The following is a 27969-nucleotide window of genomic DNA, read 5'->3' as shown; positions in this document are numbered from 1 at the left end:
TCAAAAGGTCATCCCAGGTCGTCTGTCTGCGAATGATATCAACAGCTGTCCGCTGTGTTTTAATGGTAAATTTCAGTGCTAATTGTAAAATAATTGAACTTTTATGACTTAAGTGACTGTCTTTATTCAATGTTAGATGTACGTATATTTAGGAGGATCAAATACTGAGTTATGTTGGGCTGAAAAAGTCCTTCAATCGCACTTATGACACTCGATCATGCGATGCACTGACCATGCTCATGTGCTGACTGCTGAATTTGGCAGCATTTCAATTTCATGACACACATAACATACTTTTTCATAGTTGTAGCATGGTTTTTGGTAGGTATTATAGAAGGAGATTCCACAGAAAAATCCTAATCCACTCTTAAGCCGATTACGCTATTCAACGCAAGTCATCACTTGAATGGATTTAATTTAATCAGCTATCAGTGCAGTCCGACCTAGCCTAGTACCGGTACAGAGTCAAGGAACTTATCATTAATGCGATGTCCTCATTCACAAACTGATACTATCTGTCCATCGTATAAAGGTTCGTTCATACTACCATCGCATTTGCGATGCGCGTGCGTTGTCGCACTGCATCGTACTGCAAAATACTGCATTGCGATATCGCAATGAAGTTAAATACATTTTAACTTGGAAATGCGACGAGTTGCGTTGACTTGCGGCAAAAGTAATCGATATATCGGCATTGCAAAGCAACGCATCGCAAAAATGCGGTGGTGGTAGTATGAACGGACCTTAAGTCTTTTACCGTACGGCAATGTGGTGAAGGAAGGCTCCATCATTTTTTTATTATGATCCCTCCCAGTCTCCCGAAACATCAAAACATCAAAAGCGTTGCACTTATACTTACTTAAGACTGTCCTTTTTCACATAACGCTGACAAAGTAGGGCCAACTTGCCTAGAAATGGTCAAATTTTGGTAAGAAATATCTCTGTGTAATCCTATGTATTAAAGTCCCATATCAGTTATCACATCGTTATCGGCGATCGAGGTTTTTTTTCTTCTGAAGTTTGGTTGGTACCCACCAGCGTCATGCATACATGTGACGTGACACAGCTAAAATAATCGACCGGGAATCGGGATCGTTAAAAACGCGTCAACAAATTTCAAAACACAGAAAGCAGTAAACTTAATGGCGAGCGGTCCGAATTTTGAGCCATACAAGTTTACGTGGTGAACTAGTGCAGTCCCTCAAACACGGCCTTTGGCTTTGATGTTTATGATTGTTACAATATATTTATATCGATCATCTATTTTAAAATTTAATCTAAACCGACCCCCAGGTGACCCGTACTGGAAATGGATGGTATTAGTGCCCTTTTGGATCGGTCACATGATCTTCGATTGCGTCATTGTGTTTCCGAGTTCAAGTTGATTTACTAGCTAGCGAAAACCTGATACCGTACTTACTTGGTATACTTGGTAGTTTAGTCCTCTTCGCCGATGGGCAGGACTCTCAAAAGTTTCTTAAAGGATGCCACGGTTGGTGCAGAGACAAGATTATCAGGCAAATTGTTCCAATTCTTGACCACTCTGTTTGCGAAGAAGTGGCCTGCCAACTTAGTTCTTGTGCGCCTGACAAAGAGTTTTTTGGAATAACCTCTTAACTCTAAGTGGGAGAGGGAGAAAAACTTATCAGCTGGAGTCTTGTACAACCCATGAACATACTTGTAGGTGTCGACAAGTTCGGTTTTCAACCTCCTCTCCTGAAGTGATTCCATCTGAATATCTTCCTTGCACAGGCGTAAACACCTCTTCTGCACCTTCTCTAAACTAAAGCTAAAATATTTTCTTTGGTAAACGGACTCCAAGCTGAAGATGCGTATTCCAGGGCTGGACGGATGAGAGACTTGTATAAGATGGAAACTTTGTCTTTGAACATTGAAACCGGTAAAGCACCTGCGGAACATTGCTATCTTCTGATGAGCCTTTTTCACAATATCTTGGATGTGTTTGGTTGGGGTACAAATGTAAGTGTGTTACTAACAGTAACACCAAGGTCCTTTTGGCTATCAACTTCCTGCAAGTAGACTCCATTCAACGAGTAGTGGTACCTTAAAGATGATCTGATGCGAAGCACTACACATTTCTCCACATTAAAATCAAGCAGCCATAACTTTGACCACGAGGCAAGTGAATTAAGGTCCCGTTGCAGGGTGTCACAATCGGCAATGTTTGAAATCTCATGATATAATTTAGTGTCATCTGCAAACATTTTTGCAGTAGTAGCAACTGAGTCTGAAATGTCATTGACATAGAGAAGGAATAACACTGGTCCCAAGATAGAGCCTTGAGGCACTCCACTGGTGACACTCTTCCAAGATGACACACCATTTCTCAGAACAACTCTTTGTCTCCTATGACTCAGAAAACTTTCAATCCATGAAAGAACATGGCCACGAATACCCAGGTGACGGAGTTTGTAGAGCAAACGCTTGTGAGGCACCGAGTCGAATGCTTTACTGAAGTCGAGGTAAATAGCATTGACACCAGTTCTTTTATCGTAGGCTCTGGTCCAATCATAAAGACACTCGAGGAGTTGGGTGAGGCAGGAGCACTGTTTTTGGAAGCCATGCTGCTCACAGGAGATAATCTGGTGGTTGACAATGAAATCCATGAGCTGGTCATAGATAATTTTCTCAAAAATCTTCACAACTGTCAGCTGAAACAGGTCTGTAGTTGTTGGGACTTAACCTAGACCTCTTCTTAAAAAGCGGCGTAATGTTCGCATCTCTCCAATCCTGTGGCACCACACCTGTCTGCAGTGATTTCGTGAAGAGGATACTCAAGGGAACGTCAAAATCAGGAACATTCCTCATCACATTTACATGCCAACCATCTGTACCACATGCTTTGTTAGGATGCAACTTCTGAAGCTTCTGTCTAACAATCTCGGGGTGATGGAGATCTCATATAGATTTGCGGTAAAAGTCTTGTGGACCTTTGCACAACATGGAACTTGGTGGGCCTGGAAAGAAAAAATTCTGATTTCTTTACCCGGGTTTCTTTATGCTCTCTTAGCTATTTCCAGTCATTTCAAGTGCTTTAAAGAGAAACAAATATTGTGTTTCGGTTTTGAATTGTGTTACTTTAACTTGGTTCTTTTCACCCTTGGCCGAATATTGAGGTGGTGCTGCCATCCCAATATATTTTTTGGGGTGGTGCATGCCACTCTGTTTACGCTGCTGTTTTTTCACTTACATTGATTGTATCTTCTGGAGAATAAATATTATATACCGTATTTCCTCGAATAGTCGTCCCCCCTCAAATAAATCACTTTTTTCAACCAAGTTGTTTCAAAAATGCCGGTATTTCCATGCTATCTTGTGTAGTAAGCTTACCAAGTTGCTCACATGGTCGATAATAAAATAAAATCTGCATCGGGAACCCGGAAGTGAACCAAAAGTCAGTGTTTCTAGTTCATAGGTCGTCATTTTAGCATGACTTTTAAGCTTACCTAATGATTTTAACGGGAATTGTTGTGCTAAAAATGACCTCTAATAAACGCCCCCTGTTTGGAAAATGCAATGTCCCCGGGGGCGTTTATTCGAGCAAATACGGTATATATCCATCATAATTATCTTCTTAGGGGAAAAGAACATTTCTTGCACTCTGTAAAAGATAAAATGGTTTACATCACAAAAATAGAAGGGGTTGTTTTGGGGGGTATATGTTGCTCCTCATTGGCTCCAAGTGATATTATAATCATTTTTCTGTACATTCAGCACTATGGAACCGTTTGCCTGACAAGACACAGATGGATAATTCTGTAGCTGATGTTAAAGTTATTCGGCCAGCCATCACCGGTAGTGTGTACAAACCTAGCATCCAAGATGGTGGACCAGTTATTACTTTTACTCCCAGACAGTACCAGGTAAGTAATCTGTCATGGAATTCTTGATTTTGTAAGAATAAACATTTTGTGACGGAAAAACACTTTTTGAGTTCAGTGAAAAATGAGATCACTTGATTAAAGGAAGGTGAAACAAATCCATTTTGATACAATGGAATAGTATTGTACTCATGTACCATCCATGTACATTGTACATTGCACCGGTAACTATTTCCTGTATTACTTATTATTCATATAGCTTGACAACCAAGTCTGGTTTCAAACGTTTGTATTCAAACTTGAGTGCTTCACATTGTGTTGTGCTGCTGAATCAGTGATAGTGAACAGTGTGCACATGTGATAAATATGTTGTGAACACTGAACAGTGTAAAAAAATAGCTAGCTGTTCTGCAACATGTTGCTGCAAAATTGTGTAAATCAGAAAATTAGTTACAAAGTAAGACAAAAAACCTCAAACATGCCTAAAATTTACAATCTTAAACCCATTGTACTTAGCTTTATATATTGTAAGTGGAAGAAAACTTTGGTTTTGGATCACAAAGTTCTTTCAAATTTGATCATGTTTGCTTTGTTATAAACTTGCAGGTGGAACTGTTGGAGGCTTCTATTGATCACAACACAATCATCTGTTTGCAGACAGACCTGGGTAAACCCTTCATATCTGTCATGCTCATCAAAGAACTGGCTGAACAGATGAACAGAAGAAACCATGGTGAAGAGATCAAAGCCACTGTATTCATAGCAAAAGATGGTAGGTAGGGAAATAAATTGAGATGTGTTGTAATTAATAAGGCAAACCAAGAAGATAGCCTATTAGCGTTTTATGTGGACAAATATGTTATATGTCCATTGCTTGGAGCGCAAAAAAAGTTAACTGCTAAGGTTTAACAAATAGCACTTAAGTTTTTGTGCACTAAGCAGTCATATTTTGATGGTAAGTTCACACTCAAGCTTAAACCAAATTGAGTGTTTCATTTTCAAGATGAAGAGATCAAGTTTGATGTCATTTTTGGCCATCTTGTGGGTAAATCAATGTAATTACTTATTATAACAGAAATCATGTGATAACCTATGAGAACATGGATTTGCACCCATGACAATAAAGGGAAATGCAGCCGTATTGATTTACTAGCTTTTATCCACAGTATGGCGAAAGGTTGATGGCCTCTATTGATGTGTACACTGTTTAAAGGGGCATTTCGTGATCCACAGCCTTATCCCCCACTTTTCTCAAAAAAAGTTGAGATTTTTATATCACTGGAATACTCTGGCTACATTATGTTTATGTACAAAATATTTCTTGCAGATTAATTCGTTTTGCAAAGATATCGTGAAATTTGAATTTCGTTCTGGTGCACCAGAACGAAATTACAACGTATTGTCTATGGAGCAGTGTAATACACATAATCATGCATAACTCGCAAACGCAAAATCGGAATCAACTGAAATTTTGGGAATATGCTTTTTTCGTGGATATGTACTGAAAAATGTCATAAAAAGAGGATGCTAGGATCACGAAATACTCCTTTAAGTAATTAAAAGTTGGTTTGCTATATATATAATATACATAATATATTTTACATAATATTTTACGTGTCGTCTGACGATTGCCTTTTAGGCATGAAACTCAGAGTAACGACCACCTATTCTGGAAGGTCTGTTCTTTGAATTTTTAATATTTTACATATTGAGTTTAGCCATTTTGTGGTAATGATGTATTAATTTCATTTGTGTGTGTGTGTGTTATATTCTGCAGCTTCATCAGCCACCAAGAATGCATCCATCATCCAGGAACACACCAACCTGGAGGTGGCAATTCATGTTGATACATCTCAAGATTATGCCAACTCCTCATTACATCAACATCACGTCCTGCTGATGACTGGAGAGAGCTTTGTGAAGTATTTGGAGACCGACACCTTAAGCCTTCATCAAATCAACCTGCTTATATTGGATGAATGTCACCTAGCATTAGACCAGTCAAACCACAATGTATATCAAACTATTATGCAAAAGATTGAGGAGAACAGTGGACATAGTACACAACCAAGAGTGCTTGGTATGACATCATCTATCCTTCTTGGTAAACAAGATCCTTGTGATTTAGAAGCAAACTTGGCAGATTTAGAAAGGATCCTCAAGAGTAGACCGGAGACAGCATTGAATAGTAGTGCTGGTAAATTTGGCAATAAACCTGCTGAAGCCATAGTTGTGTGTGAGAAATATAGTGATGGCAAGGTTCTATGTTGCGCTGTTACTGAAGTCCTTGATAACACTTTCAGATTTGTCGACAATTTTCACACAATATGTAATACTGGACAGAGTAACCCATGCCAGCCTGTCATTCAAGTGTTGAATGAGTGTAGATCTGCTTTGTCAATCATTGGACCATTGGGTATCAGGATTATCGTACCATTGTTGCTCAAAGACCTGCAGAAGCTTGAAAAGCATGAACCAGTTGAAATTAACTGTCTGATGTTGCAGTATGCAGCATCTCAGCTACGTCTCGCCAAGAAAGTATGTGACAATGCCTTGAAAGCAGATAAGGCTTTGCTGGATTTGAAGTTTGTGACCCCAAAAGTCAGGCGGCTTTTTGAAGTATTACGGAACTTTAAACCAGATGAGAACACCAAGAATACAGACTCTTTTCATTCCAGAAATGCTGTACAGATGAAAAATAGAAGAGCTTTGAGAGCCAGTACCAACAACCGACGCGTCTACTTATGCAGAGACAACAGCAACAGTTTCAAGTATATGATGAGGATGATGAAGACAGTGAGGGAGAAGAAGAGGAGGAAGAAAAACCAGACATCACCAATGACACAAACCTCTGTGGTATAGTCTTTGTTGAACATCGTTACATTGCAGCTATTTTGGACAAGCTGTTGCGGAAATTGCAGCGGAAGGATTCCAGTCTAGGTTTTATTTCCAGCAGTTGTATTATGGGTCCTGGTTGGCCTGGGTTGAGCAGCAACAACAAATCAGTACATGCTGAGGTCCAGTCTCGCAAACAAGAGGAGATGTTGCGGCGGTTTAGACGGCGGGAGACCAATCTTCTGTTTACGACAAGTGTTCTTGAAGAAGGTAAGGTGTCACATGATAATGTATATTTGTTGTTGCAAGAATTTTATTGCATCAGGGGTCCATTTTACTAAACTTACGAAGCTTCGTAAGTCTCAAAATCGTTCGTAACTTACGATGAGTCGTAAGTTCCAATTCACTAAGCTTACTTACAAACAGTACCCTTCGTAAGTAATAGGAATTTATTACAGGGACCCTTCGTAAAGTTACGTCTAGTATTTGGTATTCGTAACTTTATAAACGATTACTTGAATTACGAAGGGTTAAAAGTTTAGTGAAACAGACCCCAGTATTAGTGTTGTGCGGAATTTGAATAGAACATGAAGTTTATGTATCAGAGTAAATCAGTTGTTCTGATCATGCATATAAACACCAACAACTTATGTCAAAGCATGATCCGAGTTCAGAAGGTATAAAACAGCATGCTGCTTGTTGGCACTATATTTTCTATCATCCATTGTGTGTTGAAACAAGCTTGGAACAAATCAAATTGGAACAAATCAAATTTAGTGCTCACACAGTAAACCACAATACAAGAATGTGGTATAATTTTTCTAATCTGGTATTATATACATAATACACTCAATATACTCAATGTCTCAATTGTTCTTTTTCAATTTTTTTTCTGTGATTATTTTAATTGTATTACAGGTGTGGATGTTCCCAAATGTAATCTAGTGGTACGCTTTGATAATCCCAAGGATTACCAGTCTTATGTGCAGTCCAAAGGACGGGCTAGAGCTCCATCATCTCATTATGTTATGCTGATTGAAGAGAACACAGTAGACAAATTCTTACTGGAATTGAAGAACTTTCAAACTATTGACAAGGTCGGTATGAATTGACATCATTGAACTGTTTATACATTAACATAATCATGTGGCTAAATAGCAAACATTTGGGATATCAAGTTTGGGAGAGGGATACTAATAATATAAAGGTAATTATACTTTGTCATTTTAAAGACAAGTCCATGCACCATATTACAAAAGCAGTTTGTTTTTGGCCAACATTTACAAATTCTCATTTCTTAAAGGACAACATACCATTGTATTTAGTGAGAGGGGCTTTTATTGACCATGTATTTTGGTAACTGTAATTGCATAATCTAGGGTTAAGGTGGTATTGGATGCATTTTCTAGAAATTAGAAAATGCTTTGAGCATGTTTTAAACATATTAATTGAGTAGGGTAAAGTACACTGATCAATATGCCTTTTGTTTGGAGCAAATCGGACATACGGTTTCCATAATACATCAATTTATATTTTCTTTGTATCCTATTGTTTTTGTCAATAATCAATATAGTTAATGAGCTAAAACGACGGGAAAGGCTCATTAATATGTAATATTTGCCAAATTTTGCTAAAAATCAATGCATAAATGTTCAGGGTACTTTTATTTTGCATACTTTTGCCCTGAAACTTGGTCAAAGTGTTTCTAATATGTTCTAATGTATTTTTTTGTGGAGCCGCCCTCTAATTTGCATATTTGCATAATTAATGAGCTAATTTGTATAAATGCTAGTGTACTTTGCTCTACTCAATTAATCATGCTTAAAGCACTTTTATAATGCCTCCATAACCACCTTAAGCTGAAAAAGGTTTACCACAAAGAATTTAAATTTGGATTGAGCATCTTGTTCTGTGGTCAGTGTATAATCAACCATAATTGAAATATTTACAATTTATAGATCTTACAAAGGAGATGTGAAGATGACCCTGATAAGCAGTCATATGATGAGCAGATTGATTTGAAGGTAGCCGAATCCTTAATGCCATCATTCAGACCTGGTGGAAATGATGGGAAAGCAATGGTGTCTATGGTGACAGCTATTGCATTAGTCAACAGGTGAGAGTGTATGGAAATAATAATGAGGTGTCCAAGGTCTTAGCCAGCCATACGTCTGCCCATCTTTAAGACAGGCTAATTTAATTTTAGACGGGTAGATTTAATGGATTTTACAGATGTGATAGCTCTAAAACAGATGATTTTAAGGGTGTATGAACTTGGGACTAATTCAAAGTGACATGTAAAGGCCAAATCAGGACATATGTGTACATCCATATCAAAACGATGCACTTGTCGGCTGCAACATGTTTCTCATTTCACTCAATAGCTATGAATAAATACCAGACTCACCTCAAATGGAGGTCACTTCAAATCATCCCCAAGTCACATGGTTAAGAAATGTTCTCTGTATTTCTAAACTATGTGACTTGGGGATGATTTGAAGTGACCCTTCCATGGGTATAGACAAGTTGTTTTATATTTGAGGGTCAAATTTTGGTATAGATTAGACGGGTGGTTTCTGATTTCTGGCTAAGACTCTGGAGGTGTCCCATAAAGAAGTAGAAAATAAACTGCATTTTGTGATGGTACAATAAAACTTTTCGGATATTATTTATTCATCCTTCGTGTAACTGTCTGCTAAGTTTCAACTCAGTATCTAAAAACAACTTAAATTTGTGAGCTCAAGATGACAGGTGTCAAGAGTGACTAAACATCAAAATATTGTATAATCATTATCTTTTTGGGACATCCGGAATTTGTTGTCACTGCCTCCAGTCCATGCGATGAGGATTAGGGCTAGGCTTTAGGGATAGAGTTAGGGGTTAGGATAAGGGTTAGGGTAGGATTAAAATATTAGGGTTATGATTATGATTATTATGATGGTGGCAGTGATAATAAGTTGCTTCAAATAGCCTTTCCTACTGACTTGTGTGAAGCTAAATTGCCTATTCAAAATTTACTCTGAAATGATTTTGGTTTAACAATAACATTGCCTTTTTCTAATCTCAATTTACTTGTCTTTTTGCAGATATTGTTCCAAACTTCCTAGTGATACTTTCACACATCTGACACCAAGATGCGACACCTACCAAATGCCAGATGGTTTGTTTAAATCTACCGTGTATTTACCAATCAACTCGCCAGTCAGAGAACCTATAGAGGTATTTTGATAACTCCGTATTCATGAAATTCTGCGTGTCATGTGTATGACGCGCCCAATAAGAAAAACACCCATTTTCACATGTTTTTGGGTCACATGTGTGTAACATAATTTAGTGCATGTTTAAAATCTTAAAAAATATTGAAAACTATGTTAACACACTCATGTTATTTGGACATTCATGAATGACCTTCTTTGCATATTCTGTGCATTTTCAAACATTTGTTGTGGGCCGCATTATGTCACTGTGTAATTTTAGTTAATGCTTGTTGCCGTAAGTTGTTGGGTAGAGACTTGTTTTACTGCTGCTCTTCCCCCTCCTCTGTGAAAAAATATTGTGCCAATAAAACTGTTTGGAAATAATCTCATCAGTAGACATTCGTGGATCACTCTAAATTGTGATTCTGTGGACTGTCATTTGGTAAACTAACCTTGTGGGCCAATTTCCTTTGCTGTGTAGAACAGGATCTGCTATAGTAAGTTTATCTGCGACTTTTGAACATTGAATTTTTGATGATTGAATATTATTTTGTCATTCAGGGTGATCCAATGCCTGGTAAAAAGTTTGCACAGATGGCTGGTGCACTGAAGACATGTGAAGTTCTGTACAAAGCAGGTAAATTAAACATACTTTATTTCACCTAATATAAGCACCCTCCCGTAATTAGCACATCTGTTCTAACTCGCACCTGTTTAAGTGCCCCCTTAGCCTGAACAAGGATTAAATATACCAGTTGAATCACAGCAAAATCATCTTGGCATAAAAGTTGCAATAGCTGTGGCATTTTTCCTACGTTTACATATTTTTATAGAGGCCGTCAGCGTGACGTCATATGCCGCCATCTTGTGGGTACATGCTGTGATGGTCGTTCGATCTCCATGCGTGAACAGCAAAATCAACGTGTTGATGCGCGATAACAGCTGCATGGCTAGCTGCGCCCTGCGCGTTGTGTCCAACGCATGAACACACAGATCATTTGTACCCACAAGATGGTGAAAGGCTGACGGCCTCTATTATATTATAACTGTGTGGAAAATACCAACAACTCACAATTCCCAATAAATATAGCTCTCAGATTTTAGATTTTAAAAAAACACAGCATTTTACCAAATGCAATATAGCCCAATTTTTTTAGTTTTTCCATTTAAACCTGGCAATAAAAGTTTTTTATTTTAATATTTGGAAATATTTTGTATGTTTTCTTAATATTGCAATCACATAATGCAAAGACTTGGCACAAGTCTAAACATTCAGAATCTTGACAAGATATTAATTTTAATTTTGCTGTTTTAAGTTAATTTTTATTTGCCTAAAATTGGAATGCATAGTCTGAAATGTTAGTGTATGTCAAAGTCTTTTGGCTTGATTGTCCCAGCATAAAAAAGAACAACCTAAAAAATGCATGTTGTGGCCCTTAATTTCTAAATAGGGACCAAATAATAAAATAGAACTTCTGTTGCCAGTTAGGTCCATTAAAAAGATGATGATTATGCTATGTTTCATTAGGTAAAACAGGATGATACTTATTTTAATTCCTCCAAAATAGTGCTGTATTTTCTGGAATTGGGAGTAAACCTTGACATTATATAAGTTTGTTTTACAAAGTAGTTATGTAGTAGTTAGGCTATATGTTTGTTTTATGTAGTAATTTTGTGCGGCTTATATAAGGTGAAAAAAATAAGACTTGTAACACTATGTGTTGATTTAGAATGGCATTCGACGCAGTTGGGTGCAGTGCTTATGCTAGTTGTGCGCTGCGTAATGCGAGACTGGCGCACGCTTAAATGTGAATCTACGAGAGCGTGAGTTGGGGCTTTATTGACAAGCACCGTTAACAAAAGCCTAATAATTTTTGCCTTATATAAGCCAAACAAACTTTAGTAGCAATAGATAAACCATGTTGTGAAAAAAAAACATCTACAAATTGGCCAAATTGATATTTCTCAATTTTGAATTAATGTATGTTAATTTAGGTGAGCTTGATGATAATCTGCTGCCAATTGGTAAGGAAATAGCAGTGTTAGCAGAGTGTGGTTATATACAGGAAATAACAGGGGAAGGACAGGGAAGACCTGGTACAACTAAACGCAGACAGTACTATGATAAAGCTGTAAGTTGGCAGTTATCTAATATCAACCCTGGAACTTCCTAATAAAAAATTAAAGGTACACAGTGTGTACAAAATATTTTGCCCTCCCCCTCCTTGACAAATTGATCAATGAGAGAGAACAAATATATTAATTAAATTAATTTTTTTAGCTCATGTTAATGTTTTATTTTTTTATAAAATGTTGCAAATACTGCCTTCAGCCCTGAGAGATTAGGTAGGCGTACACAAATTTGAAACAGTTACTGAAAAATACACATACAGTGTTACTCTCTGTCTCAATATGAGACGAGACACAGTATAGCAACATCTCCATTTGTTGGATGTTGAACTTGGGTACTTTTGAAGCATTCATTGAGTCGTTTCCAAACAGATCAGGCAAATCACCAGCTGTGTGTATTGCATCAACTGAAACTTGCATTGCTATTCAAAAACTACTGTTAAAGTTTGTGCAGTGGTTTATTTTTACAAATTTCACACTTCCAATCACAATTGGGGGGAGGGGACTATACTCAATTTCAAAAAAATAAAAAAATTTGAAGTTATTTATTTTTTCGGCTTTGGAGTGTCCCTGGACCTAGACCTATAAATGCTAGGATCATTCATGGTTGATTAAAAAAAAAAATATAATAATGTAGGCCTATGTGTTTTGAATAAATTTGTACTCATGCGATACTCTATTAATGATTTCAAAATGCATTGAATTTTTTAATTTATTTTTTTAAGTTATTTATTTTTCGGCTTTGGAGTGTCCCTGGACCTAAACCTAAATGCTAGGATCCTTCATTCATGCATTCAAATTTTGTATGCATTTTGAAATCATTAATAGAGTATGACATGAGTACAAATTTATTCAAAACACATAGGCCTACAATTTTTTTTTTAATCATTTAGGTTTAGATCCAGGGACACTCCAAAGCCGAAATTTTTTTTTTTTTAAATTTCAGAAATTTTTCGAAAATTTGGGGGGTGGGACTTCACTTTACTCGAAGGTGGGACTATACTCGCGTCAGTACGGTAACACTGTTGCTTCAAATCACAAAATATCTTTACAATTTTTTTTTTAGAATTTGCAATGTGAAGTAAATGTTTTTTTAGAGATGGTAAATTATAATTCTGACCTTCAGTAAATTTGAGACTAGATAAGAACCAAAACTGATTGTTATACAGAAAAGCATAGACTGCTTCCTCTGTTTGGACTAGACTAGTACAAACAGGAAAACAATGTCACACAAACATGACTAGATAGAGCTGCCAAGTAATGTTACAGGAAATCATTAGTACAGGGTGAGTGAGTTGCACATATATGAACATGTACACTATCTGCTCTGTAGACCTTTGTGCTGAATTGAACATTAGTTATATTTCTGTTCCTATAATAAATAATACAGTACACAATTTTAAAGATTAAAACAAAGAAGGTACTATTTTGTAATATGTCAGGAATCCTATCCCTATTAGGAATAAAATTTTAATTTCAATGTGAAGGTTTTTTCGGAAAAGGGGGAAAACTTTAATTTTTGCATGTTGTTTTGACAACAACAGTCATTAAATTCAAAGACTTGGCACAGGTCTAATCATTCAAAATCTGGAGTATATGGTAAAGTATTATCCTATTTTGACCTAATTAGCAGCAATTAGCCTGTGGTACAGAATTTTCCCAGGAACAGCTATCCAAGTACCCTTTAATAGACTGGTACATATACACCTAAATGCAGTCAATCATCTAAATAAGATTACCATCAAAACCTTGACTGGCTAAGATTACAATGATTATAACTTCCATATTTTTATTGTGTAATTTAATTTTGACTGTCATTTTGTTATTTCAATATAATTATATCATGAACCAATAACATTGAAAACGTAGTGTCCTAACATATTTTAGACTCAAATAAGCATGCATTGGTGTGAATAAATAAAAAAAAATTGGTATTGTGGGATGTAGGTGTTTTTAAAATCATCTTTGTTTGATCTGATATTACCCCAAAGGTAAAAGCCGCTTCAAGCATCCATCATAATACTGAGCATTTGTTTTTAAAAATAGTAGAAGAGTTGTATTGCTCCAGCGATTTTTACCATGTGAAGCAAAAACATATATAACAATGCCCCATGTTTTTGTTCACACCATCCAAACCAAACATCATGGTCATCATTCTACTGGGGTAATGAAAAAAATTAAAAGGTTTCTTCTGATACCACAATCTCAGTTTTGATGTCGAAAAATAGGGAAAGAGCCTGTCTAGCGGGCCACATCTCTTTAAACTTTCATTTATACACTTCATTTGTACAAACATTCTTTTAGATTGCAAGATGTCTACAAGAGTGTGTCACTACTGAACCAACTGAGAACAGTTGCTATCATCTATACATTATCAACATGACCTTAGCCTCACCCTTGCCTGAAGTACTCAACATACGAGAGCGCAAACTCCATGGACCAGATGAGACAGCACGATGTTTTGGCATCTTGACAAGGAATCCTATACCAAAGGTATATTGAATCACATTTGCAAATTTCCCTAATTCCCTTGTACAATTTCCCTAATTCTATTTATTAGTTGAGAACTTCCTTGTTATATCTTTTATATGTTATTCACTGTCATGGTAAATTGAGTAACACTTTTAAATATTGATGGGTTAGTGCAAGAAGGCTATAAATTAGGGGTTCATTCATAGGATTGAGCTGTTTATGCCCGAGGCGTGAGCCGAGGGCATAAATCAACGATCATGCCCGAAATCCTATGAATGAACCCCGTTCATACATACCCAACATTCTGAACATTGTTAGCAATCCAAAACAAATGAAAATAATAAGGTTTATAAGTTTAAATAACATTTTCATACCGTTTTCCTTCAAAAATTGGGAGAAAATGAGTAGGCCTACTTGCAGGAAGCAGCTCGTGAGGTCAACGGCTGGGAGTCAACATGTTTATCTCTTGCGCTCCGCGTGTGATGGGCGCGGTGACATGCGCGTGTACGCAACACTAGCAAATCGTGGATCGCGTTAATTGGGTTCCAACGCTGCGTGACGCAGCTTGTTTATGCCCTGCGTACTGGTCATAAACGGTATTTATGACCAGCAAAAATGGGCGCAAATCCAATCGGAAAGTCGTTATATCGTGAGTATGTATGAACAATTGATAATGTCTACATTCTCTCTATTTTTGTACACATCTAAAAATATGAAACCTGGCAGCTATTGCAGATGTGACCTTATCTTAACCCTTCGATTTGTAAGTTCAGACACAAGATTTAGACCTCTATTGACCCTTTGCATGGTCATCTCAAAATGAGGTTCTACCCGCAAAGTGTGTGTTGTGTGTGTGTGTACGGTACGCCTGTCAAACGTGTGCTTTAATTACCCCAGACGCTTTGCAAAAGCCTTCTGGTGCGTTGTTTTAGAAAATCATGATAAATAAAAATGCACTTTTTGCACATGGATTTGCAGGGAAAACCTGGTTTTCATAACAGATGGCAGATCCGTGCAAAGGATGAATACTGGAATCAAATATATACTGCAAATTGAATGATCAGACATATGAGCAATTTTCAAATATAACTTTAAGGTGGTACTATACCCCTTGATAAATTTGTGATTATTTTTGCATTTTTCTCAAAAACTAATAACACACTGGTAACAAAAGTTATGTATATTATAGGGGCAAGGAATCCAGTTACTACGCTGGAATTTCAGTGCCTCAAGACAAGTAGTTATTGATTTTTTGATCAAATATTGGTTTTCCCTCAACTCCACAACTGTTGTCTGTGCTGAAATAACATTTCCAGTGCAGTAATTGCAGTCCTTGCCCCTATAATATACATATCTTACTTGTCACCAATGCACTATAATTTTTGAGAAAAATGCAAAAATAGGCACAAAATTGGCCAGGGGTGTAGTACCACCTTAAAGTTGAAATCAGATGAGTTTCATTTCATTCAGTAATGTTCTGGCAGCATATTATTAGTTATTAGGTTAAGCGTCGGTATGGTATGGGAAATTATCGCGCGCGAAGTGTCATACTGGGTGAAGCCGAAGGCTGAACCCAGTATGACACTGAGCGCAGGATAATTTCCCGCACTATACCGACGCTGAACCTAATAACGAACATACCACTAAGTCATTCTAAATATTGAAATAATTACGTTTTTAAACATTTTAATTCCTGCTAAATAGGAAAAAATATTACAAAAAATAGATGACTGTTCCGCGTATTACAGATTGCGTGCATCTTACGCGCCCGGTTTACGCGATTCGCCTTTATACGCTTCTCTTCGCCGACACACGATCGGCCTTGCGAAATACGCCTCACTGACTAGATACTGAAAATATATCAGGTTAGCGGTGTTCTTTGATGTTTACCTTAGTGGTATGATAAGACTTGGTACTATTGAGTACTTAAGCCCCATGACACTGAAAACATTGTGGTCAGCACCATGAGATGAGAATGGAAAAGAAAGAATTAAAATCAGTAAATTGTCAGTTTCTGATCCATTCAATTGTTTGAATAGTGTAGCTCATCAGTATAGTGCTGTGGCTATGCATATTTCATCAGAACATGAATCTAGGATTATCAGTGGCAGAAGAGGGGTCATTTGATGACACAGTGAAACAATACTTGTTCCCCCAGATATTTTACTGCAATTTGTTTTCTCACAATTTGCTTGCAAATTTGTTATAAATGAGTGGGTCAGTAGATGGTAGATACTGAAAACATTGGGTTCAAAATTGTGTGCGGTTTTGAGTTTTTCTTGGTTTTATGCCATTTGTACGATAAGGTATTGAGTTAAATGACCCTAAAGGTATTGTTTATTATATATATAGTACTGACAGTACTGATTCATATTACTATACAATATTTATGCAATCTATTCTTATTCATTGGATGTGGTCTAGTTTGTAAACACAAAATCTGATTAGAAAACCGCATGATTTTGGTTGTCGTCTATCGGTGCGTAGATGACCTTGCATCTTCACAAGTATTAATGTGGAACAAGCTTGTCGAGACATGCGTAGGAAGCACATTTAGGTGTATGCATAGTGCATGATACACACACATGATCGCAGTATTGTTGATATGTTTTATTCTCCAATTCTTTTTTCTTTACAGATCCCTGGATTTCCTGTTTACACAAGAGCGGGAGAGATGCTTGTATCTATTGAGTCCTTGACTTCTGGCTTGGAGATCACTGGAGCTCAGCAGAAACAAATCAAGCAGTTCCATAGTTGCATATTGGCAGAAGTGTTGCGGTTGGAGAAACCAAACCTAGAATTTGATCCATCCAAGGCAGAAGCCAACTACCTCATTCTTCCTCTCAACAAAGGTAATTTAGCTTTTCTTGCAAAAGTGATTATCACCTTCTTATTAAAGATCATTAATTTTGTAAACATTGGGGATTTCATACTTGGCAGCTCTGTTCAAAATCAGGCAGCACAGGTTTTCAATGCTGATAATGACCAATCTACTGCTCTCTCCAGAGCCACCACACTGTAAAAATTTTTTTAGACCCAAATCCTGTTGTTACCAAGGATTAATGTGTGCATATAGTGAAGTGAAGGATAATTAATGTATCGTACAGATGGTATTAGAAGCGACATTTTGTTGTGTTCACATACTAACAGATAACTTTGTAGTCATTTGCCACCCATAATAATGAGGTATTTTATGATAAAATTAGCACTATAATAAAAGTTGGAAATAATTAAAAAAAGTTCACGTCTGATGTCATCTGTCGATCAAACTCTCCATGGCCAGTGATTGGTTAGTAGAGTGTAAAACGGAAGCATTCATCTAGCGATTTCATCAGAGAAAAGGTATCCGATGGCAGACGATGTCTGTACTTTTTTTTTAGGAAAAACGCTTTCTCTATGCTTCGTTCACGTGGTGCTTTCAGCAAAGAAAGTTTTTAATTTTTATTACTGATGCCTAATATGCATTAAAACATTAAATCAGCTCATTACAAATCGGTGTGTCGTTCAAACACATTTTTCTCTTGATTATAATTCTTCATTTGTTCACGATATGCCACTATGTGATACATCCAACTACTTCTGAGATCATTGTAAGACTACATATGTGACGTGTCATGTCAAAAGGAGACACTTTTGGGCAGGTTATCAATTTTGAGGTTTTTACATATCTTAAATATAGAGATATTTTGCTCCACATTGCTGTTTTTCCAAATAAAATCAGACATTCCTAAGTGAAGATATTGAGTTTGTAAGTTATTATATTATAAAATTGGAAATTGAGATATCGGCCTTTAAAAATAATATTGACAATGTTGAGAGTAGGAATTACCTTGAAAAATGTCTCGAAAAATACATGATGCCAGTTATATTCTGGTCTGAAACTATCAGACAATATTTTAAACATTAATAACATCACAAAATCGCAACAAACCCAAATTGTGAAAAAATTACCCCTGGCAGATTTTTGGCTATATCTCCATTTACGATCCTGCCCAAAAGTATCTCCTTTTGACATGACACGTCACATATAATGAATCCAAAGAGGTTAAGTATCAGAGTCCAGACTCCAAATAGCTCTATATGTAATGCTATGTTAAATCCCCACATATTGGGTTGTCAGCCAAATCACTGATAGTCACATTAAACTTGAGTGCTAAAGACGTGCTCCTGTAGAGTGCTCACCATTGCCAAGATGCATTGCATGCAGAATGCCAACAAGCATGCACAAAAAATTGACAATGTTTGCCATATGTTTGGTTTGGTTAAAGAATCCTGAGGTATAGGCCTACTGTTTTGCCCTCAATGCATAACAAGTAAACATGATGGAGTGTGGACTATAAGCTGTTAGGATAATGGGATACATCCACTATTATGCAATGGGCTATTCTGTTTGAAGTCAACACACCCCTGTGGACAATAGCAATGCTACCTCAATGCCAGTTGAACCATAATGTTCAATCTTGGGTAATTTTCAAATGGAATAACCCAATCTCTCTTATTTTCTTATAATGTCACATCTTCCTGATATTATTCAATTTTATGTTCCTTTTCAGTTGAAGGAAGCAGTAAGCTTCAAATTGATTGGCACTTTGTGAAGACAGTGAGTGCCTGCTCTGGAAACCTTGACAGACCACCAGTACTACCTGACTACAGTACCACACAGTACCAGTTCTCTTCAGAAATTTTCTCTGATGCTGTAGTGACACCCATCTATAGGAATATCGATCAACCTCAACGCTACTATGTGGCTGAAATTCTTGATGACCTTATCGTGACCAGTCCATTCCCATCGGAGAAGTATGAGAAATTTGTGGATTACTACTTTGAGAGATATGATATCCAAGTGTCCAATTTCCAGCAGCCGATGATTGATGTAGATTGTATGTCTTCAAGATTGAATCTCCTTACGCCCCGGTACCTCAATCACAAAGGAAAAGCCTTGCCTATTAGTAATGTCCAGAATAAGAAGAACTACCTCCAAAAGAAACAGTACTTGGTGCCCGAGTTGTGTTACGTCTACCCTATACCCGCCTCTGTGTGGAGGAAAGCTGTGTGTTTACCAAGCATTCTCTACCGACTCAATTCGCTCCTAATTGCAGAAGAGTTGAGAGTCCAGATCGGAGAGGAAGCTGGTGTTGGATCAGCCACTTTGCCGCAGGAGTATCCATATCCAGATCTGAGTTTCGGTTGGGAAGGATTAGATTTAACTGGTGCTGAACAAGAAGACGACGAAGCTACGAGTGCAATAAGTCCAGAAAAGTGCAATAATGACATGGTACAAGATAATGGCAATCCAACAGTTAACCTCGTAAATCACACAACACAAACTGCCTCCAAACAAGTGAATGGTGGTGTCAACCGCAAGTCTGCAGGGTATTATATTCCACCCAAAAGTGACAATGTGTCCCTTGATGACACTGGTGAGTGTCCTTCCTCCATTCCTGGACCAAGTCCAACAACCATCCTGCAATCCCTTACAATGTCTCACGCCAGCGACGGCTTTAACTTGGAACGTTTAGAAATGCTCGGTGATTCTTTTCTGAAACAAGCAGTAACTATCTACCTCTATTGTACTTACCCGAATCTACATGAAGGCAAGTTGTCATACATGCGCAGCAAGCAAGTCAGCAACTACAACCTCTATCGTCTTGGTAAAGACAAAGACCTTCCGTCAAAGATGCAGGTGGTACTATTTGACCCTGCCATCAACTGGCTACCACCTGGATTTTGTGTCAAGGAAGCGGTGCAAAAACCTGCATTAGTTACCCCAGTAGACATTACTTCAATTGTGACACCTAGTGATGGAGGCGATTTCACCATAGACACATGGGATCCTAGCATGGCTGATCTAGACTCAGATTGTGACTCAGATGATGAAGATTATAGTGATTTCTTTGATGATCAAGATGTCGATGCCGAGGAGGATTTTGTCGAGATTACTGAATCCTATGCAGAAACTCCGGACCAGTTTTTTGCCCACACAGAGCAGTGGTCATTCTCACTAGAAGATCCTGATGATATACCAGGTTTGACATACACAGGCAAGAAACCAGATGATGCAGGAGATTTACCGCCACTGCCGTATGAAATCCACACCCAACACAGCATATCAGATAAGAGCATAGCTGATTGCACAGAAGCTCTACTAGGTTGTTACCTCGTCACATGCGGTTACAGAAGCGCCTTGCTATTCATGTCTTGGGTAGGCCTTACAGTGTTACCTAAAGTGGACGAGACTTTATTCCAAAATGTACCTACCTCAGAGGATGAGAAGAGTAAGAAGACAACATATTATGATTGCAAATATGGCCATCTCCAGCAGCCATTGTCACCACTATTAACAGGTGTTCCAGGAGCACAGACCAAGCTGCATCAGCTATTGCTTGGATACGATCAATTTGAGAAGGCTATCAATTACCAATTCAAGGATAAGGCATACCTTCTACAAGCTTTCACTCATGCTTCCTACCACTACAACACAGTGACTGATTGCTATCAAAGGTATGTGAACATTTGTAAAGTGTCTTGTAAACATCAAAGATAAATTAAGAAATTCAAGATATGTATAAAAAGTTTTTGTATTCTTTGTTCAGCATATTGTGACCAATATTTACCTATTCACATGTCAATAAACTCACACAACTTCATAAAAGTGTTTTGAATCCTTAAAAAGCTCACTTGGTGTATGTGTTGTGACCAAAGTACATCCACACCATTGTATATTAATTCATGATGTTGTGAGTCAAATTATACCTTATGATAAAGTTTACAAAATTAGAGATAGCACAAAATGTAGCTTTAGAAAGTACTGACCAATTTGAATCCATGAAAACTGACCATGAAATTGTAAACTTTTGCTCCATGCAGACTTGAGTTCTTAGGTGATGCTATCCTGGATTATCTGATCACAAGGCACCTGTTTGATCATCATCAGCACCTGTCTCCTGGAGCGTTGACAGATCTGAGATCAGCTCTAGTCAATAACACTATCTTTGCATCGCTGGCTGTTAAGTTTGGTTATCACAAGTACTTCAAGGCACTCAGTCCAGAACTGTTCAATGTCATCAATAACTTTGTCACATTTGTTAAGGAGAAGAAGGAAGCTCTTGGGATGGACTCACAGGTAGATAAATTGTTGGTGCTAACCAATTGCAATAGGAACAACAACAATAAGAACAATAGATCTTTTCAGGAGGACTGTTTACGAAAAACACCAATCATGTGCACAAAAACATTTAACCCAATCACACACTGGTGACACAGCGTTTAATGAGCGTGTGGTGTGGTATGATTGTTCTCACCAATCACGTATCGCATTACGTTTATTTGCGCAGTGTATGTATGTCCACTGTGAGGTTGAATACATATTCAAATCGCCAGAAATTGATTGGTTGAATATGTTTTGGCAGGCGACATCTTTCTGAAATAATTTTTGAAGCTTCAGATTAGCTGCTGAAATGGTCTATAGCAACACCAGTGAAGCAAACAAATTGAAACTTGTGCATCCTAAGTTGATGTTGTTTTAAGAGGAATATACTGAAGTTGGTGGTCGATTGTACAAAGTGATTACTTATAATAATGATGATGATGATTAAAAGCCATGCAACAAGATAACTATTAACTACTGGAATTTCAAAACTTGGAATTAGTTTTTCATATACCACAATAACCAAGAAAAAGGTGGGAGTATCCGTGGCAGGACATACTTCTGGCTTCTCAAAATTATATAGCCTATGATGTCGTCTGATATTGATTAATTTACTTATTGAAAACAAATATATTTCAAGGTAATAGCAAATATATCCCATTTCTTTCATGTTTGTTGCAGTTGAAGATGCTGGATGTTGAAGATGATGGTGATGAGTCTGAAGACATTGAGGTACCTAAAGCTCTCGGTGATATTTTCGAATCTGTGTCAGGAGCTATCTATCTAGATAGTGGCATGTCATTGGATACTGTGTGGGCTGTGTACTACCCAATGATGAGACCCCAAATAGGTAGGTAGAACCAAATAGACTTGAAAACTTTGTTGGTATCTTCAAATTTGTGTCAGGTGCAAGGGAACAAACCAAAAGTTGGATGACGTCCGATAAACGAAAGTCCTTTTGTTAGGAGGCTGACCCCCTCCCTCCTAATGTAAGTGTGAAATGTTGAAAGTCCAAACCCAAAAGATAAACTTTGACCAATATTTTGATTTTGACCCCCTCCCCCTTCTAGGACATCATTGAACTTTTGGTTTGTAGTACCATATGATGAAACCACATATATTTTGTTATCTGATCTGTTCTATACTTTGTTTCGCCTATAGTGTGGTTGTGTCTTAGGGAATGAATAGTTTGCTGGTTGCAGTATCGAAATCGTGCACGCCAATCTAGTCTGGCAGTGGTTATACGTGCATGCGTACAAGAGCGGCACGCTTGCAGTGCAACTGTGTCTGAGTAATGACGCCACTACCAGACAGAAAGTGAAATAAAATATAATTCTTCAGTACTCTTCTTACTTTACCTTACTTACTTTTTGTCCTCCGCTTGTTCCTCTCAGAGTCGCGGGGAAATGATGGGACGTCTGTCTTGGGCTGCATGGGTAGCATCTGTCAGGTTGGTATTGTGCCTTGTCAGGATTTTCTTGACCCCTCAATCCATCTTCTTCTTGGTCTTCCTACAGGCTTGGTACCGGACAGTTTGCTGTTGTAGGTCCGCAGGGCTGGTTGATTTGTGGGCATGCGCTTTCAATCTGGTCTAGCATAGGCTTGGTGCCAACCATGTCTCTGATGACTTCATTTCTAATTTTGTCCCGTCGTGTCTTGTTTACAGCTTTTCGTAGGCATTTCATTTCACAGGTGGTGATCTTCCGTTCAGTCTTTTTGTTCATAGCCCATGTTTGTGCCTGGTAGCAGAGAGTCGGAGTATAGATTGCGTTGATGATTGTTCTTTTTTGCATCCATTGGCACAGCTGGGTGGGAAAGTATAGGCCCAATTATGAAGGTGATGTTGTTTGCTTTCTGGCATCTGGTTTCAATTTCTCGGTCTATCTTCCCGTCTCCAGTAAAGATGCTGCCCAGGTACTTAAACTCCTTTGATTGCTGGAGGGTTGTGTTGTCAATCTTGATGTCCAAGGTCTTTTGGGATCGGCTGATCAGCATGGTTTCTGTCTTTGGGATGCTTATGCTCATGCCATACTTCTGGCAGGTTGCGTGCAGTCTGTTGGTGTGGTTTTGTAAGCTAAGGCTGTCTTGGTGGATGAGACATTGATCATCTGCAAACAGTAGTTCATTGAGAGCTTCTTCATCTAGATATGCTTCTTGGGTGATCCTGTCCATAAAAATGAGGAACAGGAGAGGCGAGAGGACACATCCTTGTCGGACACCTGACTTCACAGGAAACCACTTGGTGAGTCCTGTCCTTGTCCTGACAGTACAGAGGCTGTCCCTGTAGATGGCTCTCACACTGTCCAGCAGTTGCCCTTTTACACCGTAGTCTTCTAGCACAGTCCAGAGTAGATCTCTGTTTACTCGATCAAACGCCTTTTCTTGGTCTATGAATATAGTGTACAGATCTTGGTTGTACTCAATACTCCTTTCACACAGCTGTCTCAGAGCAAATATGGCATCAGTGCACCCTCTGTTCTTCCTGAACCCAAACTGCGCTTCGCTCAGCTGATGTTTAACAACTGGTCGTATTTGTTTCTCTAAGATCTTTCCATAAATCTTCCCAGTATGGCTGAGCAGAGAGATTCCTCTATATTTGCTACAATCTCTTTTACTCCCTTTTTTCTTCCAGATGGGGACAATTATTGCACGTTGCCAGTCATCGGGTACAGCTCGCTCCTCCCAAGCCCTGTTGAACACTCTTGTCAACCATTTGACTCCTGTATCTCCACAAGCACGTATGGCTTCTGTTGTGATGTCATCAATTCCAGCTGCCTTGTTTTTGGGACTGGTTTTAATGGCATTTCTGACTTCCTCCTGGAGTATGGGTGGATCAACTTCCTCTTGGAACCGAGGATGGAAGGGCTGCTGCTGTTGTCTGTCACCATCACCGCTTGGGTTGAGCAAATCTTGATATTCTCCCCATCTGTTGGTGATTTCAGCAGCTGTCTGTGAGGGGTTTCCATCCTTGTCGCTTTATGATGGCGGTTGGGTCAAAAGGCTCGTCAGTACTCTTCAGTTGTCTGAATTGGTCCTGCCATGTCAATTCTAAGTTTGTATTTATTTAAATTTCAGAGCAATACGCTGCTAATTTGCCCATTTCACCAGTCAGAGAACTCCTGGAAATGGAGCCAGAAACAGCCAAATTTGGGTAAGTTATATTTCCTGGTCTTTTTTTTTAATTTAAAGGTAAATCTAAATGTTAACAATGTTTCTCTGGTTTTCTATAAAGATATTTAAACAACACAAATTGATTTGAGTGATTGTAGTAGGGAAGGACAAATGATTTGCTAGTGTATGCATTTACTTTTCTTTTTACTTTTAGATGGTTTGTCAGTTGAACAAGAGGACTTATTATAAATATTTTTATATGATAAATAGAACCAAAAATCTTATGCTACACATTTTAAAATTACAGCAAGAGATTAAACCTAAAATCAATTATGGATGCACCATTATATGGTCGGAGTGGGTTGAAGTTTTAAGACCATAGTACCAAAGTCCTCATACTCATAATTTGTGATGTTACTGTACTTATACTCATGGCTAAGTACTCATACTTGTACTCACAACCAAGTACTCATACTTGTACTCATGAAAAAATACTCGCACTACTGTAACAAGTCTACTAAAAGATGTGTAGGTCCTATTACAAACAAGAAGGTTATTGTCAGCATGTGATTGAAGATAATTTGTATTTCAGAATGAGTATGATTTTGTAAAAGCTTGACCAAGTATGAAGGGGCTTCGCTAACAAAAGTGGTGTAGGCTCATGCCTAGTTTTCAAATCAGTTTAATCTTTGAATTTGCTTACTCATTTTAGGCCACCGGAGAGAACCATGGATGGCAAAACCAGGGTAACAGTCAATGTGGTAGGAAAGGACACTTCAAAGGAATTGGTCGCAATTATCGAATTGCCAAGGCAACGGCTGCAAGATGTGCGCTTCGTCACCTCAAAAGTCACCAAAAAGAAGCAAGGTACTAGAAAGGATTAGGTTGTCTGCAACTCCAGATGTTCAAGGTGAAATTTAAGAGAAGTTGGTTCAATGTTTAATGATTTGTTTGATCAAAGTTTATATGTGACTTGTGGGAATTTATTTTTATATGCATTGACCCTTGTCAAGTGTGGTCAAGAAATATTTGCAGCTGATGATGCGTTTACTGGAGAGTGGCAAGGTTTCCGTTTTACAAAAAACAGGAAAAAAATCATGGAATTGGAGTAGAAAACGGAAAACACACAAATGGGGATATCAAACATAATTGCAAAATTAAACTTATTTCCACCTAAAATATTAGCTATTTTGAAATGTACAGTCAGTGAAAGGCCCATCTTTTACCAATAATTTCTTCCGTTCCTTTTATATTCACTTGCTTTTAGAGCCATACTGGTCATAAGTTTGTTGTTTTATTCACTTTTCAGTACCACAATCTCACAATAGAAATGATATTTGCCCTACTGGATGTTTGCATCGTGTTTCTAGAACCTAACTTTTAATGCTTAGATTTTCCTAGAAACTCCCAAGTTTTAGAAAAGAGAAAAGAACACAGAATTTGACTTTTAGAAAACGGAAAACTTGCCTATCTGGTTTACTATTACGATTACCGGACCACAAGAAGTGCCAAATAGATAATCTAGTTGAGTTGTTTCAATTGGATATATTTAAAGATAATACATTGTACAAAACGACATGACAGTATGATTTTGATTGTTCTATAATTTACAATTTTTGAAACCATTCATAATTATTGTTCATTGGTGATGTTCTTGTCATCATCATCATAATCTTCATCATCATTATTATCATAATAATCATTGTCATCATGGGGGTAAGCTAGAATTTTGAGAGTCCAGGTAGTCTAATTATAAATGGCGACAATATTGGTTTTTATGTGGGCATTGGGTCTGATATGGTTGCATTGCAGTCTGTTGCACTCTTCATTATTATACATCAATTTGCTGTGTTATAAGGCCTGTGTATTTGATGCATGTCAGAATTATTGATATTATAAAAACCCGAGGTTTAGCAGTTTTGGTTATTGAAGATGTGGATTACCTGTGTTTAATATTGTGGCATCCATTAATGCACATTAATTTGAAGTATGCATCTGTGGTGATGCAGTCATTTATACATGTGCATTGGTTACAAAGATTGACTTTTCTCAAAGATGTGTACAGTTTCACGCAATGATATGAAAATATGTTTATGTTGATATATTTGTCATGCAAACAATATTACCTATTGTCTGATCTATTGTTAATTTGTATATAGATATCATCTCAATACCTCAATATTAAAAAAAAAATGAAAATCATATGTTGTAATTTAAGATGGTTGTTATTAGTAAGTTTTTAGTGGGTTCGCCATCGGACAAGTTTAGAACTGACAAAATTAGTAAGTTTTTAGTTGGTTCGCCATCGAACATGATGAGAACCGTTGTCTAACAAGTTTTCCGACAGTGAACCTGCTGTGAAGGAAGGCTACACACTGGATAGATTGTCTGAAAGAGGATTAAAGAGGTGCTTGTCAATGGAATAAACCTCTGAGCCACAAATTATTATGCCTCTCATTGGATAGAACCTTAATTTCACCAACTCAAATACTAGATAACATGAACACAGTTTATTGTAGCGTTAATCGGACATTTGTCAGTGTTTTAATGTAATGTTAAAGTAAAATATTTGAAGAATTCGATATCTCTTTCAAAGTGCAATTCTTATGTTGCAACATCTGAATTGTATGTATGTCATGTGTAAATCCAACATAGTTGAATATGCTGTCAAACAGTAATTTGCATATATATATTTACAATAGATGTAAGTAACCCACAGGCACAGAGCTAATTACCAAAATTAAATTGCGTAGCATTAACAAACATACCTGTTTACCTGTGCTGTGCATCACAAAAATATAGAAAGGTAGAATGTATGCATATATGTGTATTGTCCATTTAGAAACAAATGGCTTACATGTATGTGCACTTCCGAACCATTGGTACATGTACAATGTACATTTTAAGTACATCTTTTGTGTACTGGCAGTGATGAAAAGGCAATTTGGAGATTTGATGCTAGACAAAATCTCTTTAGAGTAACATTTGTGAGGGTTTTGTTCCCACATAATTCTAGTGCTAGTTATGCATGTCAGAACTGTATGCTGCAATAAACCAGTACCTCATCAACCACATATTAAAAGACACACAATTGAAGTGCTTGTCTTATGAACAACACATATCACATTATTTAATCATAGTGTATACAAACGGGCTAAACGTCAGTAGACACATTAATGTCTTATTTCGTCTGTAGATTGTAACAGATTTTATGGTGCTTAAGAATTGTGTAGCT

The 27969-nt window shown here is 37.5% G+C and overlaps 1 protein-coding gene across 1 annotated transcript; it reads left to right on the top strand.

Annotated features, from left to right (window-relative positions):
- Nucleotides 1-13: 13 nt before the first annotated feature.
- Nucleotides 14-26490, top strand: LOC140153031 (endoribonuclease Dicer-like). The gene is given in 17 exon segments (XM_072175623.1): nt 14-65; nt 3736-3884; nt 4449-4614; nt 5620-6575; nt 6578-6947; nt 7596-7774; nt 8636-8793; nt 9764-9896; nt 10436-10511; nt 11870-12006; nt 14309-14497; nt 17115-17328; nt 19030-20977; nt 21344-21599; nt 22305-22473; nt 24699-24774; nt 25447-26490. Coding segments are annotated over 16 exon segments (5316 nt in total). The 5' UTR covers nt 14-65; nt 3736-3767; the 3' UTR covers nt 25619-26490.
- Nucleotides 26491-27969: the final 1479 nt, after the last annotated feature.

Source organism: Amphiura filiformis, chromosome 5 (assembly GCF_039555335.1).
Source record: "Amphiura filiformis chromosome 5, Afil_fr2py, whole genome shotgun sequence".
Taxonomy (NCBI): Eukaryota; Metazoa; Echinodermata; class Ophiuroidea; order Amphilepidida; family Amphiuridae; genus Amphiura; species Amphiura filiformis.
The sequence above is the reverse complement of the archived record's forward strand: the minus strand, read 5'-3'. Positions and strand labels throughout refer to the sequence as shown.